The 20,317-nt window shown below is 44.0% G+C and overlaps 1 protein-coding gene across 3 annotated transcripts in view; it reads right to left on the reverse strand.

Annotated features, from left to right (window-relative positions):
* sacs (sacsin molecular chaperone) overlaps nucleotides 1-20,317 on the reverse strand; it is a 127,520-nt gene that overhangs the window by 15,292 nt on the left and 91,911 nt on the right. The window contains exon 10 of one of the 3 annotated variants that reach the window (XM_080197338.1): nucleotides 11,058-11,111. The exons of the other annotated variants lie outside the window; for them this stretch is intronic. Within the exon in view, the coding sequence (XP_080053464.1) occupies nucleotides 11,058-11,111 (54 nt within the window). The remainder of the gene's footprint in view (nucleotides 1-11,057; nucleotides 11,112-20,317) is intronic. 3 annotated transcript variants of the gene reach the window in all.

Below are 20,317 nucleotides of genomic sequence, written 5' to 3' on the forward strand. Positions count from 1 at the left end.
TCTATATAGTTGCTGGATTTATAACAGGAACAATACATCCCAGTGTTAGGAATACAAAATAGGGACAAAAAGGTGACAGAGATAAACTAACAACACAATTCATTAGCTATTTTAAATTATGACAAGTTGCAAAACGCACTTACAAAACAAAACCTCAAACATGGAGAAAATTAAGACCAATGACATATTTAGAATTTTATGCAAGTTGTTCCCTTCCCTTTCCTCAAGTCTTCACTCATTTATTCTTTGGAAGGTTTCATGTCTGTGTTGACTTACTAACTTCATATCTTGACATTCAAAGATGCATAAAATTATTCAATGCTATTGCTAAATTTCCACTAGGCAACATTTCAAAAAGGCTTCAAGATGAGCTATAGTTGGCTGTTAGAGACTGCAGATTACCTGTAACAAACATCAAAAATAAAATGTAAAGCTTCTGTAGAAATCCAACAAACCTTTATTTTGGCTACAAAAGGAAAGAGAAAACTTTGATGTTCACATTAATGACATGTAATTTCAGTCTATGGGCTGAAATTTACATTTTTCCGCAGAGTCAGGAGGGACGGGACAGAAACTAAGCACTCCACTCACTCCCCTCCTCCAGTTCACCTCCGTCCACCCCCAACCCGCTGTCTCAACTCATTCGATGGGCAGGATTTTACAGCCTCACTCATCCCAAAACTGTAAAATGGACCTTTCCATGCTCCGTCTCTCGTCCACTCCAACTCCCACGGTGGGCAGACTGGGAAAATTCCAGCCGATGCATCAGATGGCCAAACAGTGGCAATCCGACAAGAAGGACAATTAGAAGAGCAAAGGGGAGCTCCACCGCTAATCAGCATTGTAGGATGGTATGTCATGTAGCAGAGGAGTAATGCCACAAACAGGAAGTCGGTCATGGCTAGGATTGCAAAGGCACCTGCTCTCAGAATCAGTCATTTTTTATTGAAGGGTCAAAACAAAAATGGCTTAAGAAGCATATAGTCGCTGCCGCTTCCCCCAGCAGATTCTGCTGGTACATTCAACCACGGTCCCGGTCATCACACAGTGGTACGGTGGCACAGTGGTTAGCACTGCTGCCTCACAGCGCCAGCGACCCAGGTTCAGTTCCAGCAAAGGGTCACTGCCTGTGCAGAGTTTGCACATTCTCCCCATGTCTGCGTGGGTTTCCTCTGGGTGTTCTGGTTTCCTCCCACGCTCCGAAGACATGCGGGTTAGGTTCAGGGCACTGCTAAATTACCCCTATATGTCAGGGGGACTAGAAGGGTAAAAATGTGAGGTTACAGGGCCTAGATGGGATTGTTATCAGTGCAGGCTCATTGGGCTGAATGGTCTCCTCCTGCACTGTAGGGATTCTATGATCTTACCACGGTGCTACTTATTATAGATACCATTAAACACTCAAATCTTTTCACTTCCGATGCCCGAGAATCATTGAATCTCTACAATGCAGAGGAGGCCATTTGGCCCATACAGCCTACACCAACAACAATCCCATCCTACCCCGTGACCCCATGTATTTACTCTGCTAAATCCTTGATACTAAGGGGCAATTTATCATGGCCAATCCACCTAATCCGCACGTCTTTGGACTGCGGCAAGAAATCAGAGTGCCTGGAGGAAACCCACGCAGACAACGCACAATCTCCACACAGTCACCCGAGGCCAGAATTGAACGCAGATCCCTGGCATTATGGGACAGCAGTACCAACCACTGTGCCACCCCTTGGGGAAAAGTTTTTGTCCGGTCCATATTGTTAATGTAATGATACACTGCATTTCTTCTTGCATTGCCAAGAACTAATGAAAAATTATGTTGTTTTGAAGCTTAATGGCTTGTTAATTAGGACTTTCAAAATGGTGGATGTGCTGCTGATTCCCACGCCTGCTCATCTTCCGGAAGTCCGCAGACTGGTGTGATGAAATTAAATTGTTGACGCAGTGGCCTGAAACCCTATTTCACATCAGCATGGGTGGGCAGTGTCCTCGATCAATAGAGCATAATATCCGGTCCCCTATTACAATGGAGAAAAAGGCTCTGCCACCCAAAATACTCCCAAGAATATTTCAATGCATTTTGCTAAACACTGACGGACTCAATTCATCTCTTACCATCATTGTGTGCTTTTGTATATAGACTAGAAACTTCTGATGCTATATACAGTTTGTAAATTATTAATGATAGATGAATTATAGTTAGAAATTGCTACAAAGAGCAGTGAAAATGGGGCCACCCGACTAGCTTAAAAATTAAATGAATAACATGCTCAATGAAAGTTGATCGGAGAACAAGTTTATCAAGACATGTAAGAATGTCTGATTGATTTGCATTGTTCGTGTTATCCTAAGGTAACATGGAGTGATTGTTTATACTCTTAAGTTGAAGAGATGCTCCAATTATTGCAGCATTTAACAAAATAGATGCAACTTTCCTGCAAGTATGTAGTTGTTGTGAAAATGTGATACACTCAGTGACAATTTGGTATGCTGGGGACTTGGGCTATTTGCAGATCGATGCATAAAATTAAAGATCTGAAAAAGATGGTTTGAAGCAAAAGAACACTGACAATAACTTACATTGTCTTTTCAACATTAGTGGTGTCCTGTAGTGTATGACTTAGTTCTTTTTACCATTAGAAAAGCCTTCTAAATAAGATTATGGATTAAGAGCACCAGTTAACATTTGGATTTAAACTGAAATTAAATTAGTGATCCCAAAATAGCTTTAAAGTTCTTCAAGATTTAGTTTTGCAACACATAATTCACTTTCGAAAAGCTATGCCCTTTAAATTCATAGCCAGGGCTTACAGGGGATACCAGTCACTCATCATCATCATATGGTTCTGTCCAAAGGCAAGTTGTTGGCTCATTATAGTCTTCCCATATCTCTCAATCCTGTGCCTGTTTTTTATAATTCACCAATAACTTCCTTCAATTTTCAAGACATCCAGCTGTGATTTTCTCTTCCTTCTGCTTTTTGCTCAAAATCTTCCCTCCAGTTCATCTCTTACAAGTCAGTTTCTTCTTCAGATACAAACATACGAATCAAGGAGAGTCAGCCATATTGCCCCTCAAGTTGGCCCCACTATTTGTTAAGAACATGGCTGACCTGATTGTGCCCCTTAAATAAGAGGAGTAAAACTGTTCACAGTACTCCAGATGTGGTCTTGCTAATATCCTGTAAAACTGTAGCAAAACACCCTGAGGGTGATTCTCCCAAATAAACTTGTGTAAAAACTGGAGTAAATCCTGCTGGGTTTTTTTTAGTGAGCTTTTCAAAATGCATCTCCTATACTCTGAGCGCTGCAGAACGCCTTGGGAAGATTCACACTGAGGTTCGGGAAGCGAGGTCTATTGACGCCTGAGAGGCCAGCAGCATAGCACCGAGTGGGCCACTGCACATGGGCCGATCTGTCAGAACCAAGATCAATGCATGTGCATTGGCCCTGCACTGCCAGTCTCCTGATCGCTGGCTAGCCCTGCAACCCCACTGCATCACTGCCGCTCTGACCTCCCCCACCCCGATCACTGGCCAGCCCCAGAACCGCCAATTGCCGGCCTTCTGACTACCCCCACCACCCCCCACTCCCAATTGCTGGTCTCCTGGACCTCTCCTGGCCAGCACCAATGTTCCCCCTGACAGTCCATTCCAATCTCTCTGACCATCCCACCCCCAAAATCCCTCTGGCAGCCACAGTCACCCCCTTTCTTCCCTCTGCCTGCGATCCCCATGCAGAGTGGCAGCGGGAACTCCCACCCCAGCCCCACTGATCAGTCTCCTATGGGCCCCATCCCCAATGGACCCTGCTGCCTCTAGTCCCACGTCCTTTGGCACTGCCTGATGCCCAGTGGGCAGTGTCACGGTTCCACTTGGGCAGTGCCAGGGGGCCAGGCTGGCACTACCCAGGGGCACCCACCTTACCCTCCTGGGGGTGGGCAGGGTTCTGTAATCTCTCTCCATTTAAATAACTCATTGCTTTTCTATTCTTCCTCCATTTCCCCAAATTAGATTCTATTTGTTACATTATCTTTTTCACTGATTCTTTCCAATCTTATCTAACCCCACATTTTCAAAGCTGTTTCAGTCACTATCACTGACCAGAAGGGCAAATTGCAGCCTGGGCATTGGCCATGCTCGTGTGAAGCTAGCTACAAGGAGAAGGAGGAGCTTTGACGTATCTTTCTCTCCCAAAGGGTAAGGAGTAAATTTCTGCTTTGAGATGATGACAACAGCTAAGATCTGGCAGCGGTGGGGGGGGGGGTCTTACTGGCTTGTCCTACTGGTCAATCGGCATGGTGAGCTGGCGAAAACGTGGTCCACACCCAGTTACTTGCTACTCACAATGTTACCGGCTCTGAACTGCCAGGGAAATCAGTTCCAGGCCCATAAACGGTGCGAAGCTGATTTCCATATTTCTGAGCTTATTTTAGTATAATTAGTGAGTACCAGCACAGAATCAATCAGGCTCACTTGCCTTAATGACTTTGTTGATCGAGATCTTCACCGGCAAGGATCACGTATGGTCCCCAGCAACAGGGACCTCATGTGATGGCCACGCCAGTGGGTACAAAGCCATTGAAGTCCCCTGGGTAGTTGACAGCAGGGCTGGGCAGTGTCCAGGAAGGGGGCTGGGGCTGATTGATATCACAGTGAACTGGGAGACCAGGGCACCTGCGCATGGCGCCCCTCGAGCTCAGCAGCTGGCTTCCTATCAAGAATAGGCTCAGCCCCCTCCTGGCAAGAATCACGGGTGGGATTTTACAAACTCGCACGAGCGAGTTTCCTGCCCAACATCAATGGACATTTCCATTGTCCACCCCTCGCCAACTCTGATTCCATGGTGGGCGAAGCAGTAGAATTCTGGTGCACATCTGGGCTCTTTTTTATTCTTTAAGTGCCACACAATTGCGTCTCAGAGTTCACCCAAAAAATAGGTAAGATTCTCTCCCGTTTTCACACTCATTTGGCACTTTGTTTGGTAAGATCGCACTCACCCTGCCCCCAGGAGTTCATTGTGCTGTAATTTGTTGTCATGGATTCACAAACATAGGATCCTAAGGGTAGGTCTTGAGTGGATCTCCAATGCATAGGGCAGTATTTAATGGAGGTGACAGGATCTCACCCACTGCTTGGAAAGCCAGCAAAACTCTGTGATGCCTCTTTCAGGGAAGGCCCGCCATATTAATTGCCACTCACACGGAGGTTTGCTTGACCTGCTCCCTACATGGCAAGTCATAGCCTAGCACTGGATTAATACCAGTGACAGCAGGATGAGGTACATTAGTGGGCATTAATTACCCACTTAAGAACCTCAAATGGCAGCAAGATGTGAAAGTAATCCATGGACCTCCCGGCACTGACTTAATAGGGATGTAAGTGGGGAGATGGTAGAGGGCTCCCGTCCTCAACACTCCCATTAGGTGATTAATTCCCACCCCACCATCCCCAAACTCATCAATGGTGAGGGCATCTAATTCCAATGAGCATTTCTAGCACCATTTTTTACTAGAATCATAGAATCCCTACAATGAAGGCGACCATTCGGCCCATTGAGTCTGCATTGACAACAATCCCACCCAGACCCTATCTCCGTAACCTCTCGTATTTACCCTGCTAGTCCCCCCACCCCCAGACACTAAAGGGCAGTTTACCATGGCCAAACAACCTAACCCACACACCTTTGGAGCTGTACAGTCTCATTGAACAGCCTAAATCCAGAATAAAGTGGCTTCTCCCCTTGAAAGAAAACCTGTCGAGTAACCGCTACTAGACAATAAGAATTCAAGGCAGTCTCAACTTTGAATACTAATTTCTTGTGGACAGTGATGAGATTCAACAGCCAACAACTTAATTTGCTCTTGCGTTCGGTAACACTTCAGTAAGCACTTCAGAAAGAAGAACATCGTCTGTTGTCGAGTGTTTGGAAGAAGTGCACAGCGGAATGAATAAAAGCACTGGCGGTGAATCCCTGTCATTGTGCCAGGTGCTGTCCTGCTCAGGCATTCAAATAAACATACTCAGCTGTCTCTGAACACTGCTCGATGCCGTGTTAGCAGGTCACTGCGGGCAGTCACAGTGTCAATGGAAAAAGGCTTATTTCTCAGGGGAAAAAGGAGAAATCTCTTTGTACACTCAATACTTAGAAAACAGATTCCTAATCAGTTTGCTATATTAGTAACAGCTGGCCTGAGTACATGAATTGGGGATTTTCACAGTAACTTCATTGCAGTGTTAATGTGAGCCTACTTGTGACTAATAATTAAAAAAACTTTAAACGAATTGGATTCCATCTGCCCCGAATATAATTTTTCTCCACGACAGCAGCAGGCTGAATAATTAGTTGCATTGGCGCAAGTTAGAGGGAAACTAAACATGGCTTCCGGCTCCTAATTACTGCCTGACAGCTCTGACTGGAGGCCAGCAGATCAGAAGACAGTGGAAGGCAGAATCGGACTCAGATCTGCAGCCCTCCATTGTTAACTAGACAGATCACTGTCAGTACTGAATAACGCTCAGTGAGGAACATGGGGAGCACCTGACAGTCACAGCACCGAGCTCCAGTACAGAGCTTCAGTATCAGGCCCCGGCAAGGAGTCAACCCATTCAGCAAAGGGAACGTTAGTGAAATAACATCTGTGTTATGACTTTTTCAAACTGAGCGGTAAAAAGATAGCCACATCCAATGAATTCATCATTTATTCTACACAAGGAATTGCTTTGATTGCTGGCATCAGTTTAGCAAGTCTATTCCAATCAACTACCCAAGATTCAGCACAGATTTATTGACTAATCCTTTGACAAGAGAGGGCTGGTAATTATACATCAGTCAGTTACAGGATATTGAGCGGATGCAGTCAAAAACTAATAAGGTTTTCCACAAATTGACAGAAAACCTTGTGTATCCGTTCTGGGTTGGCATAGAAAGCCTGTAATAAGTTCCTATTTCGAAGATGAATTGACTTTTCCAAGGAGAAATGCCAACATGATGTAATCCAAGTGCTTCACTTTGTGCAGCGTTTATTGTGCTAACAAACGTCAGGATACTGGGTGCTTTCACAACAGTAATCGGAGCTGAATATAGGAATGCAGCACAGGTTTAACCAGGCTGATAACTCGCTGCTGTCTCAAATTTAGCCAAATACCAGGAACCACTGCAGTTTGCAGCCAGAAAATGTCAATGTTATAATAACACTGTTTCTGGTCGAAACATACCTGTCAAGTTCCCGAAGAAAATACAGGGGGAATGGTTTATTACAGAAAAAACTCTGAAGGCAAAAAAAAATCTTCAGTGCCACTCTTAGAATAGCACCCTTTGCAGTTGAATGGAACGTTCCTTCAAATCTTTATCATAGAATCCTGTTGGAGTGAAATCAAAGTTACAGAACACAAAATGATTACCTGGCACAAAATGGATTCTGGGGAAAGACATTAAGAGGCACTGACTTTGGGCACAGACAGTACACGGGGTTAAAACCTGTAGTGTTTAAATTACCGCAGGAAACAGATCAGACCTTGAGGCACCTTAAACTTGAGATAAAAGCAGACCCAGAACAATGAGTTTGATAACGAGATCAGCCACTGTTGGGGGAACACAAATGCATAAATGTATATAACAAGATCAGCCATTGATCAGGACATAACTGCATAAATGTATCTACTCTATGTACAACAATGTGCTGTCAATGTCCGCACTTGTCTACTCAACGTGTGTCGATGTGCTAACGGCTAATGTCTGTACTGCCTATTATCTAACAGTGTATAAAAGATGCTCAACTACCATTGTGTAGTTGAGATGGTGGCTGCCTGTACTGCAGAGTGTCAGCATTTCTCCCAAAGCTTTGTCCAAATAAAGCTGTTTTTGAACCTCCAAGTCTGACTCCAAAGTGGTGACTTTTCCATAACAATCCCTACAGTACAGAAGTAAGCCATTTGGCCCATTGAGTCTGCACCGACTCCCCAACAGAGTATCTTACCCAGGTCCACACCATCACTCTATCCACACTACCATACACATTTCTCCGTTAATCCCCCTAACCTACACATTTTTGTCCACTAAAAAGGTAATTCAGGTATTACTGAAAAAGGTAATAGTTGGACACTAGGGGGAAATTTAGCATGGCCAGTTCACCTAATCTACACATCGTTGGACACGAAGGTGCAATTTCTTTTTTCCAAGAAAGCTTTTGAGGAATGAGGTAAGTGACCACCCTCGCCCCCATGGCTTAAGCTTCTGGTTGGACAAGGTTTAATATTAAACTCGATTCTAAGATGGAGACCACAGCTCGCTGCAAGCTCTCTCCACTCTCCCCCCACTAAGCATGGCCAATCCACCTAACCGACACATGTTTGCAGTGTGAGAGGAAACCCACACAGGGAGAGCACAGACAGTGACCCAAGCCGGGATCAAACCCGGATCCCTGGCACTCTGAAGCAGCAGTGCTAACCACTGTACCACCTCGCAAACTTTGGCAGGACCAGAAGATCCTGCTGACGGCCAATGGTTCAGCGTATCTAGCCCTTTATATTCAATTTCTCCACGCATGGCCTTGCCTCCTCCAGCCCCACAGGTAGTGAGCCATCTTCTTGAATTAATGTTGGCATGTGGTGGAGGCACGCTCGTGGTGCTATCGAAAAAGGAATTCCAGGATTTTGATCCAGAGTCAAAGAAGGAAAGGCATTATATTTCCCATTCAGGAGGGTGGATGACTTGGGGATGAACCTGCATAGACATGTGCCAGCTTCCCTTGTCCTTCTACATAGCTGAGGTTTCTGGTATGGAAGATGCTGTCAAAAACATCTTGGTGAATTGCTGCAGTCTATCTTATAGATGGTACATATTACAGCCAGAGGAACGGACACTGAAGGTGGTGGATACGTGCTGTTTAAGCATGCTGGAGGCTGGCAAGAGGAGAGAATTCTATCATACCCCTAACTTTGTGCTTTGTGGATGGTGGACAAGCTTTCCTGAATCAGGTGAGTCCCTTGCTAAGAATAACCAGCCTCAGGTCTGCTCCAGTATCCACAGCATTTATGTGACTGGTCCAGGTGGGTTTCTGGCCAGGTTCAGCTACATTCAGGTCAATGAACATTTCCGTTGTCAGTCCCTTGCCTGCTCTGATTCCATGGCAAGCGAGGCAGTAGAGTACCACCAAATGTATTTTGAGATGAAGTGTCGTTTGCAAAGTAACAAATTGCTGACACTGTCATTTGTTGAGAAACTGTTGAAGCATAAAGGAGGCTTATACACACCCAAATTACATCTAGATTTACTCCAAGACTAGAACATTATTGCCTTGCTACGGTGTGTCTGCCCTCCCCGCCCCGCCAGTGGATGTGGAGGGGCATTTAAATTACCATTTACTTTGGGAGGAGGAGCTGTAAAATTCAAGTCTAAGTACCAGAGTTGTTTTACTGCAACAGAAAGGCAGTTTCATAGATCCTCTGTTATCATTTATTTAAACATCTCCAAATTCTTTGAGGTCTGGTAGATGTGGATCCTTAATTGATTTAAAGTCCATCCAATTTTTTGTCAGCTGTTACTGAAAATGAGGCATCAGTGACAACATGTGCTGGTCTCACTAAAATATTTTGATGATTTAAAACAAATTCCCCTTTATGACTTGGTGCAGGTTTGTACTGTAGAGCAGATCAGAAGCTGGATATTCCTGCCCAGTGGCTCAGCTGCTGCCTCTCAGAATTGTCACCCTGCAGAAGAAGCCCATTCGGCCCATCATATCTGCATGGTTCTCTGAATGAGCACCATGACTAGGATTTTAAAGCCCCTCCTACCTAGTGGGATAGTATAGAACATAGAACACTACAGCGCAGAACAGGCCCTTCGGCCCACGATGTTGCGCCAACCAGTTAAAAAAACAATGACCCTCTAACCTAAACCAAACCCTTTCCATCCATAAACCTATCCACTGATCTCTTAAACGCCCCCAAACTAGGCGCATTTACAACTGCAGCAGGCAGGGCATTCCAATCCCTCACCACCCTCTGGGTAAAGAACCTACCCCTGACATCCGTCCTATAACTACCCCCCCTTAATTTAAAGCTATGCCCCCTCGTGTTAGCTTTCTCCATCCGAGGAAAAAGGCTATCACTGTCCACCCTATCTAAACCTCTAATCATCTTATATGTTTCAATAAGGTCCCCTCGTAGCCGCCTTCTTTCTAACGAAAACAACCTCAAATCCCTCAGTCTCTCCTCATAGGACCTCCCCTCCATACCAGGCAACATCCTGGTAAACCTCCTCTGCACCCTCTCCAAAGCCTCCACATCCTTCCTATAATGTGGGGACCAGAACTGCACACAATACTCCAAGTGCGGCCGCACCAGAGTTTTGTACCAGAGTATGGTCCTATTGAAGTGAACGGCAATTTAAATGGCCTGCTATATCTGCAGCTGCAGTGGCAGCGGGGGGGGGGGGGCGGGGGAAGAGAGATACACTGTCATGAAGCCACTAAATCTTGGCCTATGACTTAGTGCCATTTTCCTACCTTTTCCCCATAACCATGCACATTGTTTCCATTCAGAGAATCATCAAATATCCTCTTGAATGCCTCACAAAAGCCTTTCCACCAACTGTACGGTACAACTGTTTCTAATGTGTTAGTGCAGACTTGATAGGCTGAAGGGCTTCTTCTGCTCTGTATGATTCTAACTGTCTCAAATGGGCCACACAATCACAAAGTGATATGGCAGCTTTCAGTCTAATTTCTTCTTTTCAATGTATTGCAAAGAGCTTCAGGTAAATTAACAAGTTCTGCACCTCACTCATTTGTTTTATGTAAAGCACCATACTGGTCAAGGACTGGTTACCTCCTTACCGCGTTCCGCCTACACCTCTTGCTTCTACATTAGCTCATAACATAATCATAAAATGCTGCGAAAACGAGCCAGATCCATTCAGGTTTCTGCACCTCACTCATTTACAGTGGGCACAACACATCCCTCGGACCTGGCCTACTGAAGCAGACACCTTATGAGAAACCAACTGCGTTATCCTTAACTTAAAGGCTTCAGATGTTTGCTGAGAATTATGTTCTCTTACCTCCAAATCGCATCATGCAATGTGATGATAGGTATTGCTTTGGGACTCCATATGCTGTATAAATTTAGAAAATATATTCATAAAGGGTCAATCAATAGAGGTACAATGACATCCGAAGCATTTGCTACACATCCATTACCACCCAGCATTTTTAAATGCCTTCACGTTTAGCCCTACAGTATAGGGCGTAGAAACAGCCAGGGAAACTAGAAAGAAAGATAGTGCAACTGGGTGACTGGAAAGTACAAAATGTCTCAAAATGAATGACACATTTTATGAATGGATGGTTACATAAACTTTAATGAGAAGGACTGAAGGGGTAGCACATGAATCACAAAACAAATGATTTGAGAAAGACTCCAATAAGGTTACACTAACCCTTTGGGTCATTTGCAGTTGATACAAAACACAAAAGAATGGACATCAGCCCAAAATAGGATAGAAAAAGAAAGATTGTCAGAGCATTTCATTCCAAAATAAGAGGAAATTTGACAGCAGCAAGATGATTAAATTCTGTACAAATAAAATGAGTTGAATTAACATAACTGGTAACCTTAAAATAATACAAGCAGCACTGAAATAGAGTAAGGTATGACCAAAATATACCATTGAAAAAGTTGAATTAGGTATTACAGTATGTCAATTTGAGTGCAGATTGAACTTATAAGGCTTTCTCCTATGTAAATATTGAACTGGCACCTGTTGAGGGTGTTGACCATGTGCGGGTTTTGGAGAGCTTCTCAATCTGCAAAATAGCGTTCTGCAAGCAAGGCCTCTTTTACTAGTGCTCCTGTTTTCATAGTTATTACTGATATTATTAAATTTTGTTATTTATTTATATAAAGAAGTTCCTGTTTTTGCTCTCAAGTTACTATGACAAAAATTCTAAGTTCCCAACGTGCAGGAAAATGGAAGTAAATTCCACTGTTTTTTTTAAGCGTGATTTCTGGATTGTTCTCACAGAGTGTTTTAGCAGGATTCGCTCTGGAAATCTGTGGGCAGGGCCTATTCCTACTGGAGATATCAGCGGCATAGCGCTGAGCCAGCCACTGCGCATGTGCCGATCTATCAGCACCAAGATTGGCACATATGCCATGTCCCCCCATTGCCAGCCTCCTGATCGCAGACCAGCCGCACAACCTCCATCATTCACATTCCGACTCCCCACCCCCTGGGTAGAGACTCTAGTGGGCCCAGAGAATTCAGTCCCGGGCCCACTAATCACATGGAAATCACGATTTCCATATTGTAATCAGCTCCGTGCTGATTTCCGGAGGCCATAGCACCGCAAAGCACCCCCCACTGAAGTCTCCCGGCCCGCGGTGTTACTCAAGCAACATAATGGACTGGGAGAATTGCCCTTGGGGTCACTCTGGCAATGTGGAGAAAACAGCAAGAAGAAAAAAACAAAGGTTTTCAATATTCAGCGTGGCAACATGGGGTTGCATAGAGCGAGTAGTTAGCTTACGTAGTGTGTTCATTCAATGTAATTTCAAGTTAGCAGCACCATGGCTATGTTCAGGACAGTTGGTGAGTTCAGTGAGAGAAATGAGGACTGGGATGAACATGGGGAGTGGTTGCAGCATTTCATTCCAGCAAATGGAATCGAAGATGAAGTGAATGCTCTGTTCTCCTGAGTGTGTGTAGGGCAAAGACTTATTAGTTAATGCCGCACTATGGAAGCCAGGGGAGAATTCACTGGCAGGTTTGGTTTTCTCTGGTCCAGATTCACCATGACCCGAAGCCCTCGGTGAATGTTCAAAGATTCAAATTTCATAGCCATTTTTGAGAAGCAGGTCAATTGGTAGCTAACTTAATGGCAGAAATAGGGCAGCTTACAGAACACTGATTTTGGAGCAGTTTTAGAAGATATGCTCAGAGATAGAATGGTCTGTGGCGTTAACAAGAACAGCACCCAGCGTTGTTGAGTGAAGCCACATTTACCTTTAAGGTGGCTTGGGGAAATATTGCAGGGCATGGAAATGGCTGCCATCAACAGTAGATATATTCAGCAGAGAAAATTCCATTGAATTGGGAAGAGATCAAGCACACAAAAGGTGACTGAGGATGTTGTTAAGACTTAGCCAGATGTGTCAAAGGAAGAACCATCTACATTTTGTGGTCCCACTGGGAAAATGCACAACTGGGCTGTCTCCAATTCGTTTGTTGATGGGTAGAAAGCCAAAGTACCATCTGGATCTATTTCATACAGATCTCAGAGCAAAAGTGAACAGGAGACAAGAGAAGCAGAAGGAGGGACACGACCACCAGGCCAAAAAGAGACATTTCAAACTAGGAGATTAGATTTATGTTAGCTTTGGTAAGAACCAGAGGCGGTTACCAAGAATATTTTTAAACCAAAAAGTGGTCCAGTATCTTTGGTTGTGAGACTGCAACACAGAAGAGTCATTTGCAGACATGACACCATATTTGTTTATGCTATGAAAGGTCAGGAAAGGTTTGAGTCGATGACTGTTATAGATGACATGGTGAAGGTTCACCAGCAAGTGGTTCTTGTTTTTCCAGGTTTGCCAGTTCAGTTGGCTGTGGCAGGGAAAGAGGAACGTTCACACACAGATTCTCAATCGGCCTCTTCACCCATGATTTCAGATCACTGTTACAAGATTCACCGGTGGTATCGCACAGGTCACAATGCTACTGAAAAGCTCCTGACTGACTTGTACAATTAAGACATTACTTCAGTTTATTTTTGCCCTAAAGAAGGATTGAAATTGAAGTAAGCGGAAGTAGTGTTACAAGTATCATTTTGAGTACAAGAGTGTTCTCATTAGCCTTTTATCGTGTCACTGTGCCTTTAAAAAATATATTTGTGTCATGTTTCTTGTGCAGTATTTTTGTCTGTAACCGACAGCCCCTGTTGTTATTGAAGCAGCATTATTGATTTTAATTGCTAGTGTGTTTCTTTTAATCTGGACTAATGCAGTTCTGTTTCCTTAGTGTTTCCCCCAAGGGTTTTTTTTAAAAGAGGAGGGCTTGATTAGGCTTACACAGAGAAATGAAGTGAGTTCCTGCATGGAGTTGTTATAGAAAAGTGCCTCTCATTCTCTCTCTGGATTTGAAGATTGGAATCTGCCAGAAAATAAGTCTCTTTCTCTGAAGTTCTGCTGTTTGGGGGTAGATCTTCCTCTGGTGTCTGTACTATAAGAGTCAGAAGACTGGTGTCTTTCTGTATCTGTCCAGAAGGTTAAAAGGTTGGAAATCTCACAAAACATGGATTGCTGAAACAGTGCAGTACATACCAGAATCAGAGTGTGTAACAGATCCAGTGTCGTACTGTGACAACATTTAGATTTTGGCCTCTGATAATCCAGCACTTGTTCTTTTCAGCCATGTCGCTGTCGAACATTGAAGCTTGCTCAGCATTGTTGCTGCATTGATGGCAATGATCACACTGGTAGCACACAGTCTCGTGTTTTGTGCTTAGGAATCCACTTAGTGACTTTGTAAATCATTTTAAAGCCTGTGTGAGGCTGCTATAAAGAATTTACATTGCTATTGCATTTCTCCTGTCGGTAACCACCTTTATTTGTTAACCAACTGGTCACGAATGGTTAAAAAAAAGTTACCTGCATAAATTATGTGGATTACTACTAGTAGTTAAGGCAGTGAGCGGGTGTAATGGCTTTAATCAGGCAATTGAGCTTGGCCTGTTAGAATATGAACTCCTTGATTAAGAGATAAATTGATGGGCCAATCAGGGAGCCTGTTGCTTCATACTTAACCAGGAGTGTCAGCCCCACTGGGGGTCCTAGTGTAGGCTGCTAACTGAAAGCACTCTGTATGCTGTTGTCAGATTTGAAATAAAGGGATTCTGGTGAAGGGACTTTGGTCAAAGACATTTTGTCCGAAAACGTATTACAGCGGGATTTTCCATGCGGATGTGGCCTGCCATTGGCTGGCGGCAGAATCTTCTGGGCCTGCCATTCTTGGTGGTGTTTCCCATTGAATGCACCCCTTGCTGCTGTAGAGCCCAGGGAGGGAATGCAACGGCAGTGGGACTGGAAATTCCACCAGCATGAAGAAGAACACAAGAACAAGGAGCAGGAATAGGCCAACTGACAACTTGAGCCTGCTCCGCCATTCAATTATATCATGGCTGATCTTTTCATGGATTCAGCTCCAATTACCCGCCCGCTCACCATAACCCTTAAATACTTTCCTGTTCAAAAATTTATCTATTTTTGCCTTAAAAACATTCAGTGAGGTAGCCTCAACTGCTTCACTGGCCAGAGAATTCCACAGATTCACAAACCTTTGTGTGAAGAAGTTCCTCCTTAACTCAGACCTAAATCTGCTCCCCCTTATTTTCAGGCCATACCCCTAGTTCTAGTTTCACCCACCAGTGAAAACAACTTTCCTGCTTTTATTCCTTCATAATCTTATATGTTTCTATAAGATCTTCCCTCATTTTTGTGAATTCCAATGAGTATAGCCCCAGTCTACTCAGACTCTGCTCATGAGCCAACCCTCTCAACTCCAGAATCAACCTAGTGAATCTTCTGTGCACTCCCTCCAGTTGTCAAGTAAGGAGACCAAAACTGTACACAGTACTCCAGGTGTGGCCTCACCAGCACCTTGTACAGCTGCAACATAACCTCGCTGTTTTGAAACTCCATCTTCTAGCAATGAAGGACAAAATTCCACTTGCCTTCTTAATTACCTGCTGCACCTGCAAACCAACTCCTTATGATTCTTGCACAAGGACACCCAGATCCCTCTGCACAGCTGAATACTGCAATTTTTTACCATTTAAATAATAGTCCATTTTCCTGTTATTCCTACCACTATGGATGACCTTACATTTACCAACATTGTATTCCATCAGCCAGACCCTTTCCCACTCACTTAGACTATTTATATCCCTTTGTAGACTTGTAGCATCTTCTGCACAGTTTTATGGGAGGAGGATAGTCAGAGATTTTTACTCTGCCACTTATCTTAGTATCATCTGTGAATTTTGACACACTACAATTGGTCCCCAACTCCAAATCACCTATGTAAATTGTAAACAATTGTGGTCCCATTACTGATCCCTGAGGCACACCACTAGTCACTGATTGCCAAACAGAAAAACACCTATTTACTCCCACTCTTTGCTTTCTGTTAGTTAACCAATCCTTTCTGTTAGTTAACCAATCCTTTCTGTTAGTTAACCAATCCTCTGTCCATGCTAATGCATTACCCATAACACTGTGCACCTTTATCTTATGGTATGGCATCTTGTCAAATGCCTTCTGGAAATCCAGACACAATATCCACAGGTTCCCCATTGTCCACTGTGCATGTAATGTTCTCAAAGAATTCCACCAAATTACTTAAACATGAACTGCCCTGGTCAGCAAGAAAACCACAAAGTTGATTCTGTTTCGAATTAGCAATTGCCCACTGGAAGAAATGTTGTGCTAGCGTGGTGACTGATGAGGCAAAGGATGTTGGGCAGATTTGACTGTCTTTCTAAAGCAATTATAAAACACAAAGGCTGTTTTCTCTCCCTCCCACCCCCAGCTTACACAATTGTTACCTTGCGTTGAATTTCACAGGTCATCCACAGGTAGGAAAACTGGCAAGTGAACTCATAAATTAGGGTGCTGTGCCATTGGCAGTATACCTCCTACCATCTTGCCCCACATTTTTATGGGAGGGGGTAGTCAGAGAGTTTCGAGTGAGCCACCCCACTACAGTCCAATTGAGGCCCATAAGTGGACAATTAATGCCCACAAATAAGGGCTTCAACCCACGTCCACTCCAATATGTCAGGTGACAGGAGAGGGTTTGGCCAACATATAGCCAGCAGTTTAACTCTGGACAGCTGGTCAGTGAAATGGGGTGCCTCCTTCTTGGACCTTCTGCATCAATTGTAGGTCCCTTCCCACAGTTTTGTCTGCCAAGAGCATCAAATTCACCACCGACTCCCCGCACCCTCCGCCTCAAGCCCACCTCGACCCTGCATTGCTGCCAAACAGGCCTCAGCAAGATCTCAAGACCCTGAATATTCAGGTCCAATATGTAAGGCCCCCTCCTTGTCCTGCTGCAGTAGCCACTGCTCCTACTTGGCACTGCCTGAGTGCCAAGTTGCCAGCCTCCAACTGGCATCTCTACGATGTAGGGCATCCTCCTGGATATGGATGTAAGTCCCAGCTCACACTAGTTAAGCTGCTAAATGGAAGCTGGATTACCCCCAACATTTACGCTGGAGTGTGGGGAGCCCACACTCAGCATATAATCCAGCCCCACATTAATCACTGCACAGCTAACCAGTAGGTTTCACAACTGTTTCTTATCCTTCTGCTTGGAACATGTCACATTCATATCCCGGGAGTGATCGGAGTCTGGCACGGTTTCTTGCTCCTACTAATATTTATGAGTAAATAGTCAAATAGCAACTAGAACGTAATCTTGCCAATATGCCGTTTGAACAAAGGATGGAAACACAAGGGGGAATGATTACAAAGACATCATGATGGTATCCATTAATCTGCATTGTCAGAGGCATAAATTATATGAGAAATATTTGATCTCATATTAAAGATCACATGGATTAAATCCAAACTCTCAGTACATAGTACTGAGGAAGCCCATGAGGAGGATTCATATCCCCCCCTCCACAACTCCCCCAGTCACCTAGGCAGATTTTGTATTGCCGATTAATAGAATACACTCTGTAAATTCAGCACTGGCCATATTCAGTAATCACAAGTGAGGAATCAACAAAGACAGCAGAATATCAAGCCCTGCCTGAAGGTGCCATGCTGAAATCATCGAGTACTCTGCTCAGACCATAGTTTGAATGCTACACTCAGTTGTAGTCGTGGAGATGCAACATAAGGATTATACATCCTGGTAACAGTGCCATATACCACCAATACTTTCATTTATATAACACCTTTACTGTGGAAACACAAGCCCAAGGTTCTTCACAAAGTCATAATCAGACAGAAATGTATCCCCAAGCATACAGTCACAGAATCATAGAGGTTTACAGCATGGAAACAGGCCCTTCGGCCCAACTTGTCCATGCTGCTCAGTTTTTAACCACTAAGCTAATCCCAATTGCCCGCCTTTGGCAAGGCAAGATTAGGAATGGAAACCAAAAGGTGAAATATCCGGGTTAATTTTGTTTAGAACTGGAGGAGCAGAATATAAAAGCAAAGATGCTGCTGGAACTTTCTAAGTGACTGGTTAGGCCTCAGCTGCAGTTTTGCAAATAATTCCGGACATCACAATTCAGGAAGAATGTAATGGCTGAAAAGAATACCCCTCCCCCAAGTACATCACTGGCAACCCCCCCACCCCACCTTTACCCTCCATCTCTGCCCACCAGGCCCCAGCAAGATCTCAAGACCCTGAATATTCAAGTCCAGTGTGTAAGGCCCCCTTATTACCAGGAATGAGGGATTCAGTTGAGATGAGAAATCAAAAAAGTTAGAAATCTTCTTGTAACAGAGAAGCTGGAAAGTGGGATTAGACTGGATGTTTTTCCATTGTTGAACACATGATGGGCCAAATGTCCTCCTTGATCCTAAGGTGGGTTTTAAGAGGTGAGTTTGGGGGAGGAGATAATTCCAGCGAATGGATCCAGCTAATGGAATCATAGTTGCCAATAGTGGGGTGAAAGGATGAAGGACAAGAGTTGGAAGAACAGAAAGTTGGAAGGAGAGGGAGAAGAGGAAGGAGGAAGTGGGCCCCAGCCAGATTACAGAAAGAGGATAATAAAGCCAGCAAGGGATCCAACAATAACGATGATCATTTTGAATCAGAGATGCTGAAGCAACAAGGGCAGGAATGAAGGGTGGAATAGGCTGCAAGCAGCAGAGTTCCACATAAACTGTTGTTTGTAAAATCATTTTCAATATCAGTTAACATGTGGGCCAGGAAGTAACATTTGGTCAGCAGCTTCATCAGAATGGGGACCAAGCAAATAGGAAGTTGGTCTCAGGGACAAGGCAAGATTGGAGGGAGCATGGAGAGTGGAGGTAGGTGGGAAACCAGAGAAGGTCACTGAATCAGAGACAGTGCAGAGAAGAGTACTGGAGAGCACAAGACAGACGGACAGGGGGAAAAGGTACAAACTACAACGGTAGCAAAACAAATAGCCTCAATCTCAGTGACAAAAGACATTCAACTAAGCTGTTTCCTTACACATTAGCTTCAACTTTGCTCCTAATGTTCAACTCCATTACTTTACCAGTTAGTAATGAAAGACCAATAGATCATAATAACATAAGAACTAGGAGCAGGAGTAGGTCATTCAGCTCCTCGAGCCTGCTCCACCATTCAATACCATCATGGCTGATCTCATCTCTGCCTCCACTTCACTTTCCTGCCATTCTCCATAACTCTTCAAACTCTTAGTTACTAAAAATCACTCTTCCTTAAATTTACTCAATGTTCCGACATCAATCACGCGCTGGGATAGTGAATTCCACAGACTCACAACCCTGAGAGAAGTTATTTCTCCTCATCGCTGTTTTAAATCTGCCACTTCTTTATCGTAACACAGAGACCTCTTGTGCTAGATTGCCCCAAAAGAGGAAACATCCTCTCCACATTAACTTTGTCAATCACCCTTATCATCTTGTGCACCTCAGTTAGATCTTAAACTCCAGGCAGTATAGTTCTAAACAGCCCAACCCCTCTTTATTAAACAAACTCCTCATCTCCGGAATTAATCCAGTGAACCTCCTCCAAACCACCTCCAATACAACTACACCCCTCCTCAAGTAAAACTGTACACAATATTCTAGTGTGGTCTCACCAGCGCTTTGTGCGGTAGCAGCAACACTTCACTAGTTTTATATTCTATTCTTTTAGCAATAAATGCCAAGATTCCATGTGCAAAAATAATTTTCCAAGGAAGAACCAAAAAGGGCTCATCTGGGACTTGAATCCGAGACCTCTGGCACACTAACCCCATGAGAAATGCTTATGAAAACCATACCCCTAGACCACCTGAGTGTCCCTTGTGCAGTTTCTCATATTTTTTAATCCCCTTCTTGAAAATTGAGACGACATTCATTTGTTTCCAATCCATTGACACTCCCACAATAACTACCAGTACTTCACAGGTTTCACTCATTTCACACACTGAACTATAATGACATTCATGCCTGGTGATTTATTGTTTTGGATCCTTAAGTCACTCTGGCACATCCATGCAATTATTATGTAAGTTAGGAGTTAGTTGTAGCATCTACCATGATGAATGCAATAGTCAAGATGCTCTTTCTCAGTGAAAGCTT

Source organism: Carcharhinus amblyrhynchos, chromosome 10 (genome assembly GCF_965287045.1).
Source record: "Carcharhinus amblyrhynchos chromosome 10, sCarAmb.v2.hapA, whole genome shotgun sequence".
Taxonomy (NCBI): Eukaryota; Metazoa; Chordata; class Chondrichthyes; order Carcharhiniformes; family Carcharhinidae; genus Carcharhinus; species Carcharhinus amblyrhynchos.